Genomic DNA, 22566 nt, shown 5'->3' with positions numbered 1-22566 from the left:
CAAAACTACAATAGATATTGAGCTAAAATTTGTACTGTATGGCTAAATCATGCCAAATAACATTTTGACAAAGTTTGAGCAAAATCGAAGAGGGTCAAACTGGGATCTTTATGATTTTCAGGACGTTTGGCATGGAATGACCCAGAAGTAACAATCCATCTATAAAAGGCAAACCTTTTATGAAACAATGTGCTGCAAAAAATAGGCCAACTTGCAATATAAAATTATGATAAGCTTGTCGATTAGCCCTTGTGACGTAAGCCACAATTCAATAAAACTTGGCAGCATCAAGAATTGCTTTCATTCAATAGCACTGAAGATGAAAACAGTCTAGTTTTTGAAATGTTTACTGAACATGAGTTTAATATCTGTAGTTTGGGGTCCACGTCTTTTAGGTGCAGACAATTAGGCGCCAGTCAAATAGGTGCGCAGTTGCGCACACAGTGGGGTCATGATACTTAAGTGCGGCGCATTGTGGTGCCCAGTCACTTAGGTGCTATTTCCAATAAAGTCTATTTCATTAGGTGCTTGATGGTAATACTGCAGATCAGCTAAGCAGGCTGCAACCTAATTCGTACCATGAACAATTCGTTACGTCAGTTCGTACTAAGGAAGTGCCGATTAATCGGAATCGGCATCGACAGGTATTGACAATTTTTGGAGAATCGGCATCGGAGTCGGCATCGAAAGAAATTGCCGATTCTTTATCAAAGTTTTCTAATCAAAAGTAGCGTGAGCGCGTGGAAATACCGATCGAAGAACGGCTTCTTTGAACAACCGCATCAGCGTCAACGAGCATTCGGAGAGCGGTAGTCTAAATTATGACGATTGTCCGCCATTTATGATCTTTAGTAGGCAGAAGGCACCAGATCAAAATACTTTCTTTCTTTGAAATGACGAAAAATCAGACCAGATAAAATATAAAACTTGATTGATTACACAACGGTTAGAAGTTAAAGGAGAAATGGATTACAGACGAAATCGGTTAATAGTATACTGCTTAAACGTATCAATCGTTTATTTGAATCAAAACCTGAAATCCCAAACCAAATCCAATCTAATGTTAAGTAGAAACATCGGTTAAGCGTATACCGCTTAAAAGAATAAGTCGGATAAAAGCATCAGGATTTGCTTCTAGTTTGCCTACTTCATTCATTTAATCGTATAATTGTACCCGTTAGCGAAAAGAGAATGTCTCTTTTTCGCTTCGCATAATTGTCTGCAATGTTCAAAGGCGAGACAGACGCATGCGATCAAAACAAAGACAAGTGTCTGTAATCCCAGGCCATAATCTTATGTGCTAGACATCGCACTGCAAACAACCAATTTTCGCACAGCTGGGTTTCATTAAAACAGAAAAGCACACAAAAGGAATAATCACACTTCCCAATAAAGCAGTTTAAATGCTTTTGATGTCATCTGCCGGCGACTGGCCTTCCAAGGAAAGGACATGTACAAATTATTTCGGCTTGAGAGAGAAGTGTTCGAAAGCATGACTAAAAGTTTAAACCAGAAAACTTTGGAGAATTTTTTTTAAAATTGCTGAAACAAAGTAGCCTACTGTTGTGAAATGCAGTGCGTAATTTCATTTGTGCAGTTTCGTTCAGTTGAAGAACATTGCAAATTAATTATTTTACCAGACAGCGCAAAAGACTTGAAAAAAAAACCTTTGCGATTCCAAAACAAACAATGAGTGTGCGCCGTGTTTTTCTACCATACCACTATTTTCGTAGGCCACATTTCCACACTCAAAACTACACAGCTGGTAGGGAGCTAAAAATAGCTCGCTTGAATCAAAAACTTCAACGTCAAAGTTCGCGTTGTGACGTCACAGAGATCGGTGATATGAAAGATTGCCGATTTGCAGTCCGATTGCTGCAGTTTGCAGAAAAATGCTTTGATCATACCTGCTCAGCCAAGTCAGCAAAGCTGATCTTTTTTACATTGTTTTAACGTCTGCAGACGATAAATCAATGTAAAAAGGACCAGTTTTGCTGGCTGGGACATACAGCGTAGTGGTATGTAACACTGAACTAGGAAACTCTTTAAAGTTTAACCAGAATTGTAAACAGTTGTAGGAAGTATCAGTTGTAATGTGCGTTGCAGCCTAGCCAGCACAGACATCTTCTCAACAATTACGCCCATTCACAATAAACCTTTTTTTAGTAAATTGGTTAAACGAATCAATCGTATAATCGTATCAAAACGTCTGGCAAATAGGTGATTCGATTAACCGATTTCGTCTGTATTACGTAATATTTAGTTATTATTTTAGTGCCACTTGCAGTACGCGAGGCGCTGAAAGCAAGAAAAGAAAAGGCGAGGGAGTATCAACTGCAAAGAAAATGTGAGCAACTGTCTGAAAGATTCAAAACGCTTTTGAATTAGTGTTCTTTTCATTACTTGGGGTAATCGCAGAAGATTTGCCTCTTTAATTAAAACTATGGTTCGTAATTCGCCGAATACCAAAAGTTTGATATTTGATATCGTTTTAATTTTTGTAGCGCGTAAGAAGTGAAGAACTATGGTAAAAAATCACGCTGTCTAGAGCAGGCGACAAAGTGAACGCTAGGGTGGCTCTTATTTGGCAAAAAATGAAAAAAATTTGAATTTTGTGTGGGACACCCTTTTAAAAGGTGAGGTTGTCAGAAAAAATAACTCCTGCAAAAAATTTTTGAATTTGAAATTGATTTAGAGGTGGCCATCCCCCCCTAAAGTTTTGCTCCCTCCTCCAAAATACCAAATCTGCATATCTCAAAAACTGCTTGAGCTAGAGATACGGTTTTTGTGTCAAAAGATGCAGAAAGCATGATTTCCTATATGCTTTGTGAACAGTGATTGCGTCTATCTTGAGTAGAAAAGCAGTTATTTAGAAAAAACCTGTTTTCGGTATTCTAGCACAAAACAGTGCTAAACAAGTATTGTGGCCCAAGCTATTCAATAAACAAAGTTCATAAACTAACCGGTAAAACTGGTAAAGCAATAAACGAAATAAGTATTCCTAAACTTTTATGCATTCATGCATAGCTAAAATGCCCGTTTTGTATCATATTCCTTGGAGAAACTCCTGAGTGTGGAATCCGCTTTCAAGCTTCAGGTGCTATGCATCGCACTTGTTGGATGGCAAAGGCGATTTATGCAAAACGCTTGGTGTGCATTTATGGTATCTGTCCGAAGAAATGGTTGGACTAGCCTTGTTTGACTCTCGATTGTCTGTGGAAAGTAAAAAGCTAATGGTGGCAACCATGTTAGATGAAACAGGAGAACGTCCACCAAGGAGACCAAGCATCAAAGTAGATGCGTTTCTTAGCAATAAGGGTCTAGAACAGTATTGCACCTCTAATTCAAAATGGCTTCTTCAGCTGTTGGGTGAAGATGAAGCAATAATTATACTTTCAAAGGATCCTGCTCATTGGACTGAAGATGGTGCATTTATTCAAGCTTTACACATGGCAAAGGGACTTTCAGTAGTCAATGACAGAGCAGAGAGAGGAGTTGCTCTAAGTCTAATCCAGGATTTTAACAAAATCTTAACTGAAGATGAGTACCAACTTCAGTTTCTTTTGCAAGTTGTTACTGAACACAGAAAACTGTTTCCAAATTCCAACAAGAACAATATTGTCTATTCTTCTTCGTTTAAACCTTCTTTGTTACTCCAGGGGTCAAGGGCTCTGTCTTTTACCACTCTTGGGCAGTGGCGATGCGGTTTAGATGCTTGAGCAGGTGTCGAGCAGCAATCCTTTGATTCGTCCATTGATTCGTCATCCAGTTCAAGCAGACCACGCACACCATTTGGCGCAGTTACAGATGGTGTGGTCTGTGGTTTGTTCCTCTTTGCCACACTCACAGATTGCGGATGGAGCCATCCCCAATTTGTGCATGTTGGTGCGAAATAGTCTGACTCCAGTAGGCTAGCCCAGTACGCAGGCGGTTGAGCCGCACCCAGGCCTTCCTTGGCAAATTATGCATTCCGGTTGGATGGGGGCTGGTGTCGGAGATACAACTTTAGAGTCTTGAGGAGTTCTTCTTCCACTCTGAGCTCCATTTGTTGTTCTCCCAGGTAGCCGCGCTGATGGATTGGTCTTCAGCGGTTTTCATCAGAAGTTGTGCGTCACATACAAATGGGTGTCTCGATTTCAGTTGCCGAGGATGCTCGATTGCTCGCTCACAGACTCGTAGAGATTTGAGTGGAGCAAGTGGTTGGGGTTCGTAGTGCGGCGAGAAAGAGACAGGATGGCTTCTTCGCGACGAAACTCAGCTGGTTGGTTGCCTGCAAGGACAGGGAAATTGTCCAATGGTGTAGGTCGCAGACATCCTGTCACGATGCGCAAGGCAATATGTGAAATATTGTCGATAATATCGCTTCTTCCAGTATGATACTGACCAGAATTACATTTTGATATGAATATCGTTACCAGTGTTCCCTCTAAGGTGCAAAAATTAAGACAAAAAAACGAAATTTTGTAGACGGTTTCGTGGTCACAAAAAAGGTTGTAAAATCAAGATTTGGTCAAAGGCGTTTTTTCTAAATAACTGCTTTTCTACTCAAGATAGATGCATTCAATGTTCAGAAAGCAGATAGAAAACCATGTTTTCTGCATCTTTTAACACAAAAACTGTATCTCTAGCTCAATTGGTTTTCGAGATACGCAGATTTGGTATTTCGAGGGAGGGCACAGAACTTTAGGGGGGGAGGGCCACCTCTAAATCAACTTCAAATTAAAAAAAAATTTGCAAGAGTTATTTTTTCTGACAACCTCACCATTTGAAAGGGTGTCCCAAGCAAAATTCAAAAACTCAATTTTAAGAGCCACCCTAGTGAACGCTTTTAGACATTTCAAAAGCAGCAACTTGTAACAAAATCGCAACCACTTGTAGAGCGCCAACTAAAAGCAGCTTTAATCATTTAACCAAAGAATTGGCATCGGAATTGGCAAATGTTTAAGAATCGGCATCAACAAAAATTTTGTAATCAGCACATCCCTAGTTCGTACCTTGAAAAGATCGAGAGAAAAAATTAAAAAAAGTCGAAGTTGCTGATTTCCGCAAGGTTAGGGTATCGGTAGTTAGGGTTAAGGTATCGGAGTATCGGTTAGGAATCGATATCTGCAAACTGAAAAGATCAAACTTAAAAGATCGAGAGAAAAAATAGAACATCGCTGATCGCAGTTTCCGTTTTCCCGCAGTTTCTACAAACAGTTTAAAATTTCCGGTATTGATCCTAAGAGTTTGCCGAAGTCGCTGGTCACAGTTTCCGCAAACATTTTAAAAGGGTTAGGGTTGATCAGAGTTTCTGCAAACATTTTAAAAGGGTTAGGATTTAAGGTGTTTTCGAAAACAAAAAAACTGAAAAGATCAAGAGAAAAAAATAGAACAAAGCCGAAGTCGCTGATCAAAGTTTCCGTTTTTTCCACAGTTTCCACAAACATTTTAAAATTTCCGATAATGATCCTAAGAGTTTGCCGAAATCGCTGATCGCAGCTTCCGCAAACATTTTAAAAGAGTTAAGGTTATGGTTGATCGGAGTTTCCGCAAACACTTTAAAATTTCTGGTAATGATCATAAGAGTTTGCCAAAGTCGCTGATCGCAGTTTTAGCAAACATTTTAAAAGGGTTAGGGTTTAAGGTTAGGGTTGATCGGAGCTTCCGCAAACATTTTAAAAGGGTTAGGGTTGATCGGAGTTTCAAACGTTTGCGGAAACTGCAATCAGCAACTTCGGCTTTTTCTAATTTTTTCTCTTAATCTTTTCAAGGCACGAATTAGGTTGCATCCTCTTGACAGATAGGGCAATGCTTTTCACACAAAATGTAATATTGAACAGAAAAATATATTGTTTTGTTAATGCACATGTCCGGCATTTATTTGTTGTTAGTCCAGGTTTGCGTAGCCGAAAGCTTTATCAATAAACTATTGAAGTTTCGAACATGACTGAGTTCACTTTTAAAGTCAAATAATAACTAAGTACCGGTAGTAGTGGGTCTGCTACTATTCGGCTAGTCCGATTGGGCTAGTCCGATTCGGCTATTACCCTATTCGGCTATTACCCTATTCGGCTAGTCCGATTTGGGTAGACCGATTGAGCTAGTTCCCTATTTGGATGCAGTCTTTATCAGTTAGTTCACTATTCTGCAATTTTTTGAAAATCCAACGATAATCCTTCTGTAATCCAACAAAATCCTTCTGTAAATCCAACGACGCCTTCTGTTTATTTAGAAAATTTTGTATTTTATTCCACAATAGGCTATCGTTTCTTTTGCATTTTGCATCTTATCCAGTGTTTACCTTTGAGTGCCTTCCCAGACGGCAAAATCAGTCATTTTTACATTGATTCAACGTCTGCAGACGTTAAATCAATGTAAAAATGGCGGATTTTACTGTCTGGGTGAGCCGTGTGATAAATTAAAGCCTTCGGTTGCGTCATAATGAATTGCATGTAATTACCACCCCTTGACGGAGGAGCAAGACTACGCGCGTTGATATTTAAAAGAGAATAGCGGAGAAAAAAATGGGAAGCGAGGTAAAGTTGTTTACCATAGAAATGCTTGTCACAAAGCAATAACGAAATTCTGGAAAACCTTTTCGAATGCGTTGATTAATGATTTTAATTGGGAAAGAAAGCCAGAAGTAGACATTTTTTTATTCAGGTTAAAGTGAAACCACTCTACGTTGGACTAAAGTTCAAAGTAACTATCAAGTTGTCTTGCAAAGCGGAAGATCAAAGTTCGCAAAACCGGTCGTAAAGTTGATTTTGCCCAAAAATTAAGTCGTTGAAATCAATGCTTAATTACTCGTAACTTTCACGTGATATAGGCCTACTTTTTTTTTTTGTAGTCAGAGTGTAAAGATGGAGGTTTGATAATATCGAATTGAATCGCCGGTTAATACTTACCGCCGGTTAAATCTCTAAATTGATGGACCGTGCATTATCGTAAAAACTGTTCGTCCGCGCATTTGCCACTTTGACTATATATGATAATATTAGGGTAGGGCAAACAGCATTACTTTTTTTACAAGGAGTGTTTTTTATGGCCATTTTTTACGCTGATCATGAATCCGTTGAAATTTTTGACTTAGGATGATATCTTAGGTTGGTAAAATGCAAAAATTCAAAATGGCTGCCAAATTCACACATTTTTCAGATAAAATTTGATAATTATGTCTTACTAGGTCATGTAATATGTCATTTTTCATGTTTTCCGGGTCACTGATATCGAATATGAGGTCAAAACAGTGATACATAATGACTTTATACAGTTATAGCTAAAACTGTGTATTTTTTATTGAAAAATGTTTACTTTTTAATTTCAGATCCATTTTTGAGTTGATTAATCAACTATATCCTTTGTTTTTGATGTTGTACGTTTTTCGTGTCGTTACAGATAATCAACCGTGATGTCTGAAACTAATTATATACTTAATACACGAAGTGACTCTGTGAAAAAAACGTTGTATGGGATAGTGTACCATGAGGAACCTGAAATAAAGACGTTGAGTAAATTACCCGATGGAAGATACAGCCTCGGTCGCATGTTAAGTGTATGCAAAACAAAGAAAGGACAGAAACAACTGACACTAGTAGATAGTAGCAAAATAGTTGCAACTGAACTTTGCAAAGATTGGGTGGAAAAGAATGTATACCCAGAGCATGAAAGCGTGGTATCCCAAAAAATCAAAAATGACTATGAATGAACTTCTGAGAAATTTGTGCAAACAAAATAACAATACAAGGTACAAGAAAACGGATGCGTGGATTAGTAAAGTAATGAGTCTTATTGAGAGAATGACTAAAAATGCATACGATGTTCGAACAAAAATCAGCGACTATCAAGCGAAATTAGAGAAGCAGTTTGGAGTAAAAATGACTTCAGAAGATGAAGAATTCTACCGCGATAACTGCTTTGGAAGTTATAAAGCTACTTTTCTATCTACTGTTTCAAGTTCCTGGTAAAAACAAAAGCACCGACAAGATACACGCCAATTATCAGCTGAGAAGAAATGAGAAGAAATGAAATCTTGTACAATGCGAGAAATGGAGGGTAGGAAGTTGCAGTATGAGGAATACTTGTCTCTGGCTGATGGCGATAATCACTCAATCATGATCAGCGGTGAGGAGAAACAAGATGTGGATTTTTCAATGGATAATCTGAACTTTCGTACGTCTTCACCTTCTTTCATCACTACCCGTAGTAAGAAATCGTCCAGTTTACCTGATACTCTGGACACTGTCAATGACTTCTACAGTGATCGTTTCCCAAAAGTCAAGGTCAGAGAAAGTTGCAATAAACTCAACGAAAAAATAGTGCGATGTACAGTGCAATGTTTCTCGGATTATAAAGTGAGTGCTGCAGATTTAACCGGTATAATAATACAAACTGCTAACTTGATATTTGATCAAAACTGGGAGTTGAGCACTGAAGAAAATGAAGAAGGTGATGATGAATCGAATTCTGAAAGCCAAGAACTAATCTCATCACTTCCAAGTGGAAGCTCCGAAGCTGAGACACCTGCACAAAAACGACAAAAATGTACCAAAGATTTGACCTATGTTTTCCCAAGTAGGAGAACTCTCAACAGGTATTTGGAGAATGCCTCACATATGAATTTGGAGATGGTCGCTAATATACTTCTGGAGAAAGGAGACAGTGTTGTAACTGTCGGTAGAGCTCGACCGATATATCGGTCAGCCGATATGTATCGGCCGATATCAGGTGTAGCCAATATATTGTATCGGCGATAAACATCGGCCAGCAAAAGCACACTCAAAACCAGCCATACATGCCTTTAGAAGAAACACAAGTTGCTCAAACGTACTTGCATAGCACGAACAATTGTTGCGAGAATATAATTTCCCGCCCATTCTAGTGCGCGCATCTAGAAAATGTTAATACTGTATCCCTTAGCTTCCATTCAAGCTGGAAAACTTTCAGGTTTTACGTTGCTTCAACGATTGATGACATTGAATCAGTGTAACAAAAGTGAATTTTTCGCTAAGAATCGATGGGAGTACCGGTGTACTTCTACACTAACCACGCACAACTTATTTTAAGTCCTACGTCACAATGTCTGGCTTTGATCTCCGAGTGATATTGATAAGGCAAGATTAGTTACAAAATTAGATCATTAGATCATTCGTTACAAAATTAGATCAATTAGATCATACGAGTAGGCTATCACAGCAAGATGCAACAAAATTTGTCAAGTTTTGGTATTACAGTAAGAAAAAAAAAGGCCCAGGGAAAATTAACTTTCGCTCACATGACATGCAAAAATAAACCCAAAGAAAAATACCTAGTGAAACTTTGCACAGAAGAAAATAGTAGCGTCATTGTAGAAGTTTTCCGACCCGCGCCAAGAGCATTGTGACGCAAGAAGCCACACAACTTCGTTCGGTGGAAGTTAATCAGTTATGCGGCGTATTGCAGCTACACAGCGCTTTGACTCTCAAAGCGCACCTCGTTGGTCTGATGAAAGCCTTCGCTGAAATTTTAAAAAGCTTTCCAAACCGTGGCCAATGGCCACGGTTTGGAAAGGCCACTGGCCATAGCTCTTAAATGGCGAAGAATTCAGACCGGACACGTTTGTCCGCCGTCCGCAAAGACGAATTTCGAGGCCTGGGTTGTTTCTTTTTTGTTTGATGTTTTTTGTGATTTGTGTTAAGAATGATTTTTCCATTACAGCAACTAATCCATAAACTTTCTTGGACTGGTTTGTTGCTTAATAACTTTGTTGGTAACAAATTTTCGTAGCTGATATATATCGGCCGATATATATCGGTATCGGCCTAAAAAATTTATAAATATCGGTATCGGCCTGAAAAAGTGATATCGGTCGAGCTCTAACTGTCGGCCTCGATGACACTACTAAAAAGCAGCCGGCCATTGGTTGTATGATGTAAAGGCCGACCACATTACAACATCGGGACCCAATCGAGACAGACGTACCATGACTACTGGTTACACAGAGAATCTAAGTCATGCCGGAGCAGATGGCGCTGCAGCATACGAGTACAAGCTTAAATGCTTGGCAGCATTGTCAAATTCAACCGTCGATGAAATCAAAGGTGCCATTGATTTTTGGATGTCCGACAGGGGGCAGGTGACTGTACCACGCTCTTGCAACATCTAGGTATTGAAGCGGAGAAGATGATAAAATGCTGTGCCCATGTAATTTTGGGAATTGACCATGCTTGCGATAAGGTTTTTCGTAATATAGAGCAAAAGATGGGTGTTCAGAAGTTGCTACACGTATCTTCTGGTGAGAAAATATTCACATCTCCCAGCACCAGCGTCCATACTTTGGCACAGATAGCAATCGCCAAATTGTTGTCGCCTAGCCACGCTGCACATTCAATATCACTTTATAATGATTATAAAAATTGGATGGATGCTCAGGGGATTAAACACGACAGTTTCAAAGGCTTTACTGGAAATCGTTTGGGGCGTATCGCGGAAATAGCCAGGGAATACTTGAGTCGCCGTCAGTCAATATTAGATTTCTTCGACGCTATTCTTGACCCTAATGCCAACAAACTAGTACACGCAGTTTCCATGTACGTCCAAAACGATTGGTTCTCGTGTTGTGCTGAAGCTTACTGAATGCTTGGTGATGAGCTGATTATGCCTCTGATGGGACTGCTTGGTATTGATTAATGTAAAGATGACACGGGTGGTGAGAGAACTTGGGCAGGTGTCAGGTCGTTTTTCGAAAAGAAAATACCAGAAATTAGAGCCAAGCAAGAGGAGTGCATGAACGCGGAGAGGGGTCAAGTCTGACTGTATGGTGCTGTACTGAATGAAGTTCTAGATGCAATGGATGAACTTTTTTGCAGGTCAAAGTAGTGATGACGTCAAATTGAAACATACACCATTGACAAATTTAGAGGAGGCGAATCCGAATTCGCCAAACTTGATAACCGTATAACTTTCAGTGGTGGGTCGACGACAGTGAGAACTCATTCGGAAGAATGTAGTTTCAACGGACAAATTTCTCATGGATTCGTCGTTTACAGATCTCAGTGAAGATAAGAAGTTGAAGAAATGGAAATGGGCAAGGTGCTCAGAAGAAGTTACCTAGGCGAAAAAGCTTGAACAAGACTTCATTGTTAAGTTAAAAACAAGTCAACAACTTGCGCTTCTGAAGAAGCAAGAAGCGAAGAAGAAGAAAATGTCCAAAGTGCTACTGGTACTTGAGGAGTGTAAGAAGCATGGAGGTCCGGCGACTCCAAATACCCTTGACTCTCTTGATAGACATAATGAATCACAACTGCTCAAGAAAATTGGTTACCTTAGATCGACAGTGGCGCCCGATATACGCCAAAAGTGTAGAGTTAAATGTGCCGACGGTATAAAAACATTCACGTTTGAGAAGTTCAGTGTAGACGAACTGAAAACATCCATCAGAAATGCTATCAAGCCAGAAAATAATGTTTCTGTTGATGTCTACATCTTGCTGAAAAAAGTCCTTTGAAATTCAAAGGACTCTTGTAGAAACAAAGTTGTTGAGATGCTGGTACCCAGATGTTGAAGTGAAAATTAAAGTAGCTTATAAATGGAAATTTATATCTTAATTTTTTCCTTTGAAATTATGCTTCTGCTCACATTTTTGTGCAGATTTTATTGCAATATGTATCTGGAGCGGTCCAGTTGATCTGTGCGAGTTTAAAAACATGATTATTGATATCAATGACCCTGAAAACAAATAAAATGACATATTACATGACCTAGTAAGACATAATTATCAAATTTTAGCTGAAAAATGTGTAAATTTGGCGGCCATTATGAATTTTTGCATTTTACCAACCTAAAACATCATCATAGATCAAAAATTTCAACGGATTTGTGATCAGCATGAAAAATGGCCATAAAAAACACTCCTTTTAATAGGACAACAGAGAAAAAGTCTATGTGTGCCCAACCCTAATAATATATGACTTTGTTTTAGAGCATCAAATTTATGCTATCTCCGTAATTAATAACTCGTATGTAAGTTTTTACATGTATTTTGAACAATAGATGAACTAGCGATCGGCAGCAGGAAAACATTCTTTGAATGCAAACCGCAACAGCTTCGCAATAAATAATCACTAGAACGAGTAGCGATGCTACAATCCCACACCAGACAACCAAATCTGTCATTTTTACATTGATTTAACGTCTGCAGACGTTGAATCAATGTAAATATGATTGATTTTGCTGCCTGGAAAATAGCAAAAATCTACCATTTTGTGTTGATTCAATGTCATCAGATGTTGAATGCACCCAAAAGAAAAAGATAATTTGCTACGTAGACGAAGCGTGCGTTTAGCTTTATGAGCTTGCAAACAGACTTGATGTCGCCTTTGCAAGTCGAAACCTCTGCACTGCAGTGAATTGCGTGGTGCCCAGTAAATCGCTCGCTGTGAAAACGAACTTGAAGTCTCGGCCCGAGGTAACCACTAACCAACGCAACAAGGGCTCGTACAAACCGCATTGCGCACACGCCGCATAATCAATGCAGTAACGGACTCACGCAAACTGAATGGCGCACACACGACCGTTGCCATAGAATCCTGATCAAAGGCGGAATATGCGCATCTTTTGTTTCATCTGCAACGCGAAAACGGGCGTTTTACAGCGGTCAGTCATAAGTTGCGATAATGTAGTGAAAAGGGAGCAATGTCAAGTCGAAAACTTAATCAAACGTCTCTCTGTAACTATTTTTCAAGGGCTGCTTACGGATGTCAGCAACTTTTAAATTTATTCAAGGTGACGTGCTGTTTGCTGTTGAATTGATGTAAACATGAATGATTTTACTTTCCACAGGTATATTTTCAAGCGTATGATCAAGTTAGTATTTGCATTCCATTTCAAAACATTGTCATTCCATTTACAGTGTACCTTTTAGTAAACCTTTTCGTCTCTTGTTTCATGCTAATAAATCTAGTTTGTTGCTAAACTTTATGTTGTGCTTAGCTTAAAGAGTCGCAGTCCATCAACCGCTAGCTAACGCAGACGCATGTCATGTGTTTGCTTAACCGAAGTGGTCGAGTTTTGTTTATAATAATTAATGGTAGGTCGAACGTAGCAATAACTCCGAGTGTGGCAATAAAAGCAATCCTAGTGTGACGGCATAATTACGTCATCCATCTGCGTGACATTTGCTGAATTTACGTTGCTGCTGATGAAACACGCTTTCGCCCCCACGGCCAATAAAATAGATAGGCGCCTATGATTTTAACTATTCAAACGTACTAACTTATAGACATAAACATTATTTTTTTTCTAACATTTTCTTTGTTTTAGTTTTTTGAGGTTAGGGGTTTTAATTAGGCTACGGTACCCGATAATTTTCAAAAAAAAATTCAAAAAAATCACCAAATAGGGCTCTCACCGAAAAAGGCTCTCACCGAATCGGACTCACCGAATAGTAGCAGACCCTGCTAGACCGCTAGACCAATGGTTCTCAACCGGGATTCCATGCACCCCAAGGGGTCCGTGAAGCGATTTCAGGGGGTCCTTGAAAGTTTCCGGGTTTTCAGCATGATAGATAAAATGCGAAATTTAAAAATTGTTTGTGCTTTGTTTATGTATTAGCCTGCAGTGATTGTCAAACTGTAAGTCGTAACGCACTGGTGCGTCGTTTGAAATTGCAAAGGACATTGCACAAAGGTTTGGTTTCTTAAACAAAAAAATATCATTTAAATGACTTAAACCTTTTAATAAGGCTATGTTGGCTATGTTCAACTTAATTCTTTTAAGACAGTATATTGTTGATTAATGTTCAGTTCAGTTTATTTTTTTGTTTTGTTGGCGAAAAAGAAAGACACAAAAAGCAAAAACACAATAAACACAAATAATTCGCATAACAAGGATGGCAGCGAAAGACCAAAAGGTCACCAAAGTCAGCTACCACCCAAACATTTAAACAAAAGACACAAAATTAAGAACATTAACACATATATAATATATAGCACAATACCAGCACTTTACATAATACATTAACAATGGAATAACACAGGGCAGCATAAAAAAAAACTGTGTAGAGAAATAAGCGGATGATACGTTTCAGGAGTGATCATTGTACAAATTCTTTAATAAACATTTAAATTTAAAAACATTATAAGACTTTTCTTTTATTTCTTTTGGTACTTGATTCCATAGTTTCACTCCATTAAAACATAGCATCTTCTTACCAAAGTTTGACATTGTAGAAGGCAAATATAAATCATTCTTTTGGTTTTGATGGGTTTATGATGGTGAATTTCGTTTACAAAAATAAAGCAGCCAGCAAAGACCCGGGGCAGCATTTTGTGCATATATTTGTACATAAATTTTGCAGTTTCTAATTTAATAATATCGGCAATTCTGAGCACATTAAATTGGTGATAAAGAACAGTTGTATTTGTTGACCTCGGCAAAAATAAGGAGGATCGAATGAACTTGTTTTGTAACACTTGTAGTGGAGCAAGCAATGTAGAGTTTGCTCTTCCCCAATTTATAATCGAGTATTGGATCTTGGATTGAAACAAAGCATACGGTAATATAAAGTTTGTAATATTGTTAAAGGGGCAATGTATCTCAGCTTAAATGCTATGCCGCAGACCTTTGCAAGCTGCTTTCTAAGATTAATAATATGACTATCCCATGTCAATCGCTCATCCAAAGTTACACCTAGATAGTTTATACATTTCTTCCTTTCGATGGATCGGCCACTGATGGACAGACTAAAATTTTCTGCTGCACTTTTTTTGTTGCAGAGGATCATATAAGTAGTTTTACTATAATTTAATGAAAGTTTATTGGATTTCATCCACACATCAATTTTTCCTATTTCTCTATTGACATTTTTTTGGAGAGATGTCAGGCATCTGCCTGACATATGAAAGTTTGAGTCATCAGCAAAAAGTGTAGTTGAAAAAGAAGATGCATTTGGAAAGCAAGGGACCAAGGATTGACCCCTGTGGGACACCACATTTAACAACATTGAAATTAGAATTCTTACCATTAATTTTTGTACTTTGCATTCTATTTGTTAGATAAGATGTTTAAACGTTTAAAAACTTGCCACGAAAGCCATAATGGTGAAGTTTTTTTAAAAGTATGCCATGATCAACTGTATCGAAAGCTATACTTAAATCAACAAAAACCAAGCATGTGTATTTGTGATCATTCAAGTTAGAAAGTAAATCATCATAAATTTTTGTCAATGCTTAGCTTGTTGAATCATTTTCACGAAAACCATGTTGAGCTGGGGTTAAAATATTATATTTGTCAATAAAATTCATCATCCGTTTATATAAAAAATTTTCGAAAATTTTGGCAAAAGTTGGCAATAAAGAAATTGGTCGCAAATCTGTAAAGTGTAAAGGTGAACTAACTTTTGGTACAGGTATTATCAGACTCTTTTTGAGTACATCAGGAAAGATTTCTTGCAAAACACATTTATTCAGTACTTTTGTTAAAAAAGGGCATATAATTATATTAGCCATTTTGATAAATTTAGAAGGTATTTCAAAAATGCCTGAAGCTTTATTTGCTTTGAGGCTCCTTATAGCATCAGATACTTCTATCTCATTTATATCAGGAAAGCCAAAAGAAGAACATTTTCTGTTTAACATGAATGATTCAAAATTTACATTTGAATTTGGAATTTTAGCTGCCATTGAAGTTGCAATATTTGTGAAGTAATTATTAAATAAATTAATGAATTCAATAGAATCTATATCACTTTCTGTATTAGGTAGATCGCCCATTTGAGGAAGTGTCATAGTACCAAATCACCTTTTTCAGTTGGTTTTTCCCATTTTCAATAGAATCTGTTTTATAGGTTTTATCATTTATAGTCATAGTTGAAGGAAGCTTTTTATTATTCGAATTTCTTTTCCCCTCTATCATCTCATTAATGATCTTCCATGTTTTCTTGGAGTCACTTTTTGTTTCTTCAAACTTTTTTGGCAGTGGCTATTTGACCGGCTCCGGTCTTTGAATCTGAAACACTATTTGACCGGTCATGACGTCATTACATAAGTACTTTTTCTTTTTCTCTTTCAAAGCAAAAGACGTGAAGCGCCGATATAAAGTTGTAAATTCAACACGTTTTCTTCAACTCAGTCCGTGGCGCATACGTTGCGTCTCGGGTTGCCATTCTAGAGGGGATGAGTTCGATGCTATCCGGAAGCATTAACTTTTTTTTCATTTTTTTTTATCTAAACTTTGAACCGAAGCGCATTTTTGTGGTCAATTTTTAATTTGAGTAGCCTACAGCCCATTTTTTTATGTCTTTTCAAATGTGAGTAATAAAGTTAGAGTTTTTTTAATTTGCTGGAATTTGAGAATTTCTCTGGGTAATTTTCCGATCGTCATAAGTGACCGTGTTTGCTGAACGACCCTACATTTTTGCTCTCAAGTTAGTTATATTTTTTAAAGAAGTATTGTATAGGCTATAACTAACTTGAGAGCAAAAATGTAATTTTCTTTTAAAAAAAATGGACGATTGGAAAATTGGACCACTTATCACGATCGGAAAATTACCAAGAGAAATTCGCAAATTCCAGCAAATTAAAAAAACTCTAACTTTATTTCTCACATCTGAAAAGACATAAAAAAATGGGCTGTAGGCTACTCAAATTAAAAATTGATCACAAAAATGCGCTTCGGTTCAAAGTGTAATTAAAAAAAATGAAAAAAAAGTCAATGCTTCCGGATAGTATCGAACTCATCCCCTCTAGAATGGCAACCCAAGACGCAACGTATGCGCCACGGACTTAGTTGAAGAGAACGTGTTGAATTTAGAACTTTATATCGGCGCTTCACGTCTTTTGCTTTGAAAGAGAAAAAGAAAAAAGTACTTATGTAATGACGTCATGACCGGTCAAATAGTGTTTCAGATTCAAAGACCGGAGCCGGTCAAATAGCCACTGCCAACTTTTTTTTATAATGTTGATTTTTCAGTGATTGTTTCAAATGATTCAGCTTATTGCAATATGCTTTGTATTTCCTCTTGGCTGATTCATTTTTATTTTTTATCCAATATCTAAATAGTCTGTTTTGTGTTTTAATAGATTTATGAATGTCTTTTGTTATCCATGGTTTGTTAGAGAGCTTAATTTCAGTTCTCGACATGTTTGTAAGTGGTGTATGTTTATCTAGTGTTACTTGAAATCGCATACTCTACAATGTCTGACAACCCCTGCAAATGCTCGAGAACTCCTGAAAATGCTCCACAACCCCTAGAAATGCTCCACAACCCCCCAAAAAACGACAATGCCTGACAATGGGTATTTAGAGGTACCGGGTGCCAAAAGGTCAAAAAGGTTGGGAACCACTGGTTTAGAGCATAGATTACACTATGGTTAGAGACTTAGAGTTAGAGTAAGGGTTAGCAGAAACTAAGGAAAAATGTTTGCGGAAACTGCGATCAGCGAAGGTTAGGGTAAGAGCATAGATTAGTCTATGGTTAGGGTTAGCGGAAACTGCGGAAAAATGTTTGCGAGAACTGCGATGAGCGAGGGTTAGCGTTAGGGTTACGGTTAGCGGAAACTGCAATCAGCGACTTTGGCTTTGTGCTATCTTTCTCTCAATCTTTTCAGGGGGAAAATTTTTAAATGTTTGCGGAAACAACGATCAGCGACTTCCGCTTTTTTTAATTTTTTCTCTTGATTATTTCAGGGTACCAACTGTTCAGGGTACGAACTACGGTAGGTTGCATCCGAGCCAGACAAAGATCGCACGCGCCACTGATTGCTGATTCACTTGACAAAAACAGTTGAATTTAGAAGTTATATATGCACTTTTCTTCCAGCAACAGCGCGCATGCGCAGTAAAAGAAACATAAAGCTTAAAAAAACGGCATGGAACGGCTGTATTTACGGCGCCGTAAATGTAGCCACTTCCATATATCAAATATTTAGGAATTCACTATGACAACAAACCTATGTGGATTTGTTTAATTCAGGGGTGTGCAATGACAACGTAAGAATGCTTATCTGCTACATACAAGAAAAATGTTGTTCTAAAACAACATGACAGAAAACTCACAGATGATCTTCTTGACTTGTGATTGGAAGCCGAGGCAGTGCATGGTAAGTCACTCATACTATTTCAGCACAACTAAACTACCGGTAACACTTGCAATAAACTCTTTATAATATTTATCTAAAACATGCAAAATTGTTCAGTCCAAATTAATCTAATTGCGGAATCAATTTCTTAAATCTGGCTTCAATAAAGCTGGAAAACTCCATTCTTTCACATGAATGATATAACCTTGGCTAGAACTTGAGCAGTTTTAGAAACCTCTTAAAGTTCAAAGTCAACCAAAATAAGAGTAACAGCTGACTTAAAGACTAGGCTACATGTTGCTTCGCTGCTTCCTGAACTGTACATCTGTGATCACAGAGTGCACTGAGTGTTATCGCAATGGGTGCAAATAAAAGCACAAATACTATTACAAGTTTGTCAAAAACAGCCAACTGGATTTCGCGCCAGCGCAATGCAGCGCAATGTTTATTTGTTATTACGTCAAAATTGAAAAATAATTTCCAAAATAAATTTCAAAAACTTGTGGGGACCACAAATCAGTTACAAATTTTGAATTTATTCATTCATTCGATACCGCCTTAAGACAAACAAGCAAAGTAAATCAAACTTATAAAGCAATACATTGTGTGACAGTAAGTTAGGTAATAGCATAATTAAAATCCGTGGCGAATGGGGATTGGGGAGATCACCTTCATCATTATCCTATTTTTCGTCATTAACGCGTATGGGATGAAAAAAATACTAGCCTATTCATTACTAATTATTCATTAATAATTAGGCTACAGTAGCCGATATAAGCCTATCAGCAAGTCAATGAAAAGGTGGAAAAAGTTTAAAAGGTTAAAAAGATGCCTGAACGGTAGATCATGTAGTCGACTATATGCCTGTAGTGATCACGGCCACAAAACCCAAAAAACAAACCGCAAAAATAATACAAACAAAAGCACATAGGCTATGTCGTAATAAATGACAGCTAAATAAAAAGTGTTGTGGATTGAATTTGCCAGTTCCAATATTGATGTGGATGAGAAGTCATCATAATAATAGGATGAAGAAAGAAAACCGAACCAACATAATTGAAACCCATCCTTAGGCAAAAGCCGTTTAGATGTGACTTAGGAGAGCATTGTGTTGAGCTCTTTGCATGGTCAGACTGCACACCACAAAGTTAAAAAAACACGAAACTGGCTAGGCCTAGTTGCACCGAATATGAATCAACTGGAGTAGGCTAATAAGCTTTGTAAACGGACATAGCTTTAAGAATGGCATTTACCAAGCTAGCTTATTTAGCCAAATTACACAAACTTGAAGTACGGTAACAATAATAAAACTTGTTTGTTTTTCATATTTTTATCCTGCATTGCGGGAAAGCAGACTTGAGCGCTATGCATCGGTTTTACGCTAGGGGTTTCCAACCTGTGGTACGCGTACCACTAGTGGTACACACAGAGATGGGCAAGATCACCAGTATTGGTGATCTTGAAGATCAAGATCAAGTTCACCAAGAATAAGTGATCTTGAAGATCAAGATCAAGACCACCAAACTATGTGATCTTGAAGATCAAGATCGTGATCTTGAAGATCAAGATCACTTTTTGTGTACTTGAAAAAAAATAAAGTTTTTGATCATTGATGTTGCAAAGAATAATTACTATATCAGCAACCTGGGTAAAGGTACAGGCCTATAGTTGGTATTGCTAACTTTTACTTTTAACTACTCGATCGCTGGCCTAAGAATTGTAATAAGTTAGTGACTGTTGCTATTAGGCCTATCAATTGCTGACGTAGTTTGCGTAGAATCGCAACGTCACACCCAAGGCCGAGGTTAATTACAGTAGTTCTGAAAAAGTCGCAAAATTTGCAATTAGTTTTATACTTTTTATTTATAATAAATAAATAAAAATAAGTTTTGAACTGCATCATTTTTGACCAAATTTTTGTCTGGTTCATGTGGGAGTTTTATTCGTGTTACTAAATAGTTTTAACTTTCACTGCATTATGTCAATGTTTATTGCACCATTTACCCATCTGGCAACTTTGATACTGTTGTCTGCTATCAAAAAAGTTCAGAGGCTTGCGGTCCGACAAACCGTTCCATACTCAGACCCTAAACAAGTCTTGGTCTGGTTGATTTGCTGCAATAAACCACTTTACATGACCAAAGTCGGCTAGAATCCAGATTTTTTAACACCGCCATTCTAGACTTTTGAAACATCTAAAATTGGGTCGAAGAAAGCAAACATTTTTTTAAAATTTACACATGGAAATTGTGAACAAAGTTAAATTATTTTTTATTATACGTCAACATAAAGTACCATACACGGAAGTTGACTTCTTTATTATGACCAATACAGAAAACTTTTTCAATTTTGAAATGGCAACACTGGTCAGATTAGATGGACTTTAAATCGTCTTTTGTTAGGCACATATCATATTAACAGTGGCTTAATGTTAGTTGTCCAAACTTATACATTGGTGGTAATGTTGTTGAAAGTGTAAGTAATTTCTGCTATCTTGGCAGTGTCATAACTAACACTTATGATGATAGCACGGAAATTAGAAGGCGAATTGCTATGGCAAAAACAGCTGTGACACCACTTAGCCTACAACGGTGTGGAAACATAGGTCAATTGGTAAAAGCATAAAATTAAGATTGCTGCGAACTCACGTTTTCCCAATTGCCACATATGGATTTGAAATTTGGAAATGCAAAAAACGTGACGTTAAAAAGTTTTGTAACGTGGTGTCACAGACGACTATTACGCATCAGCTGGATGGAAAGAAAAACAAATGAATTTGTTTCCCAACAAATAAACGATAAATGGAGTCTGATTAACAACATTAACCTCAGTAAATTGAGATATTTCGGACCCATAGCAAGAAGCAACTCGTTGGAAAATTCAATGTTGACTGGGATGGTGCAAGGCAAACGAACAAAAGGACGAGAAAAAATGAAATATTTTGACAATATCAAGCAAATTACAGGAATAAAAAGCATGCCGGAGACACTAATAAAAACAAAAGACAGAACAAAATGGAGGCAGTTCATGAGGGAGATCACAGCTGATCAAACATGATCAATCTGTTTAAGAAGAAGAATGTTAGTAGTTGCCACTAACTACTTTGTACAGTACGAGTTCTAAAAAATGCTTCTATCTAGGAAGTAAAATTCAATTTTAAAGTGATAAAGTGATCACACAAAAAAAGTGATTGATTGATTGATTGGTTTATTTTGTTGTGCAATATTATAACAGCAAAATCATTAAATGGTGCAGCACGCTTAACGAACACAATTGAAACAAAAAAAATAGCAAATGTACACTGCATTTTTGAAGTACTGTAAGTAACTCACAACGAGAAGCTGCGAAGTGACCATGACGGTCTTCGAGTCAAGCAGCCACCCTCAGCCAAGTCGGTGATAAACATTTAATAAACATTACACTAAAATATCTACACTTGCAACTTACACTACACTTGGTGATCTTAGATCAAGATCACAAAAAAAAAGTGATCTTGAAGATCAAGATCACGATCTTGAAGATCAAGATCACGCCCATCTCTGCGTACACAAAGGTTTTTCAGGTGGTACAATTTTATATTTTCTTAATCTGGTTTTGTTTACAAAAAAAATTCCCGAAGCCTTTTCTTATTGTTACGTAACTATTCTTGTTGTTTCGTATCATTACCATCTTCAAAATACAGGTCATGTCAATTGTCAACAAGGATTCCAAGGAGTAGCCTACAGTTGCTTTGAAAAGCTGTAGCCTACAACGCTGTGGGACAGTGAGCGTTACTTATGTCAAATGATTGCTCTTGATAGATATCATCTACGGAACTGTTTACATGCATCGATTGATTTTTTCGATCTTATTTTTATCGATCTTTATTTTTACTATTTTTATCGATCTTAAGCATCGATTTGCTCATTCCAGTCGTTTGGTATGGAAGACATTCAACCGTCTTTCTGGACGCACCTCTGCTCCCAAGCGGTGTTCTGTCTCAGCAAACGCCATCGCGACACAAGACAAGTGCTTCGTAATGGAAGATGTAAACAGATTGACGCAACATCGTCCAGAGCAGTCAACCGTGAGAACAAGCAGCTTTGGGCGGCACACAACTCTGACATATATCTTGATTCTCCTTTCAAGATCACGGAGCTGCGCAATGCAATAAAACTCATGAAGACTGGTAAATCTCTGGGTCTGGATAAGCTACCTCCTGAGTTTCTCAAGCATTGCCCTACCAATCTATTAGAATGGCTAGCTAAGTTCTATAGGCTACAGCTTGCTTTCAGCAATTGAAACTCCCTAAAATATGGCGTAAAGCTTCAGTGATGGCCATTCTCAAACCAAAAAAGCCTGCCGATGACACCAAGAGCTATAGACCAATAGCTCTCCTTTGTGCTTCATTTAAACTCCTACAACGACGTCTTGAACCTATCATTGAACCTCATCTATCGAAGGTACAAGCTGGTTTCCATCATGGACGATCTACAGTTGATCAAATTGTAAAACTCACTGACGACATTGAAGATGCTTTCGAACATCG

The 22566-nt window shown here is 37.7% G+C and overlaps 1 protein-coding gene across 1 annotated transcript in view; it reads right to left on the bottom strand.

Moving 5' to 3' along the window:
- LOC145779279 (uncharacterized) overlaps nucleotides 1-18133 on the bottom strand; it is a 92305-nt gene extending 74172 nt beyond the window's left edge. Inside the window, exon 1 of the mRNA XM_082590824.1 lies at nucleotides 18016-18133. Coding sequence (XP_082446950.1) covers nucleotides 18016-18072 — 57 coding nt within the window. The 5' untranslated portion in view covers nucleotides 18073-18133. The remainder of the gene's footprint in view (nucleotides 1-18015) is intronic.
- Between the last annotated feature and the right edge of the window lie 4433 nt (nucleotides 18134-22566).

The sequence above is a fragment of the Aplidium turbinatum genome, chromosome 1 (genome assembly GCF_918807975.1).
Source record: "Aplidium turbinatum chromosome 1, kaAplTurb1.1, whole genome shotgun sequence".
NCBI lineage: Eukaryota > Metazoa > Chordata > Ascidiacea > Aplousobranchia > Polyclinidae > Aplidium > Aplidium turbinatum.
The sequence above is the reverse complement of the archived record's forward strand: the minus strand, read 5'-3'. Positions and strand labels throughout refer to the sequence as shown.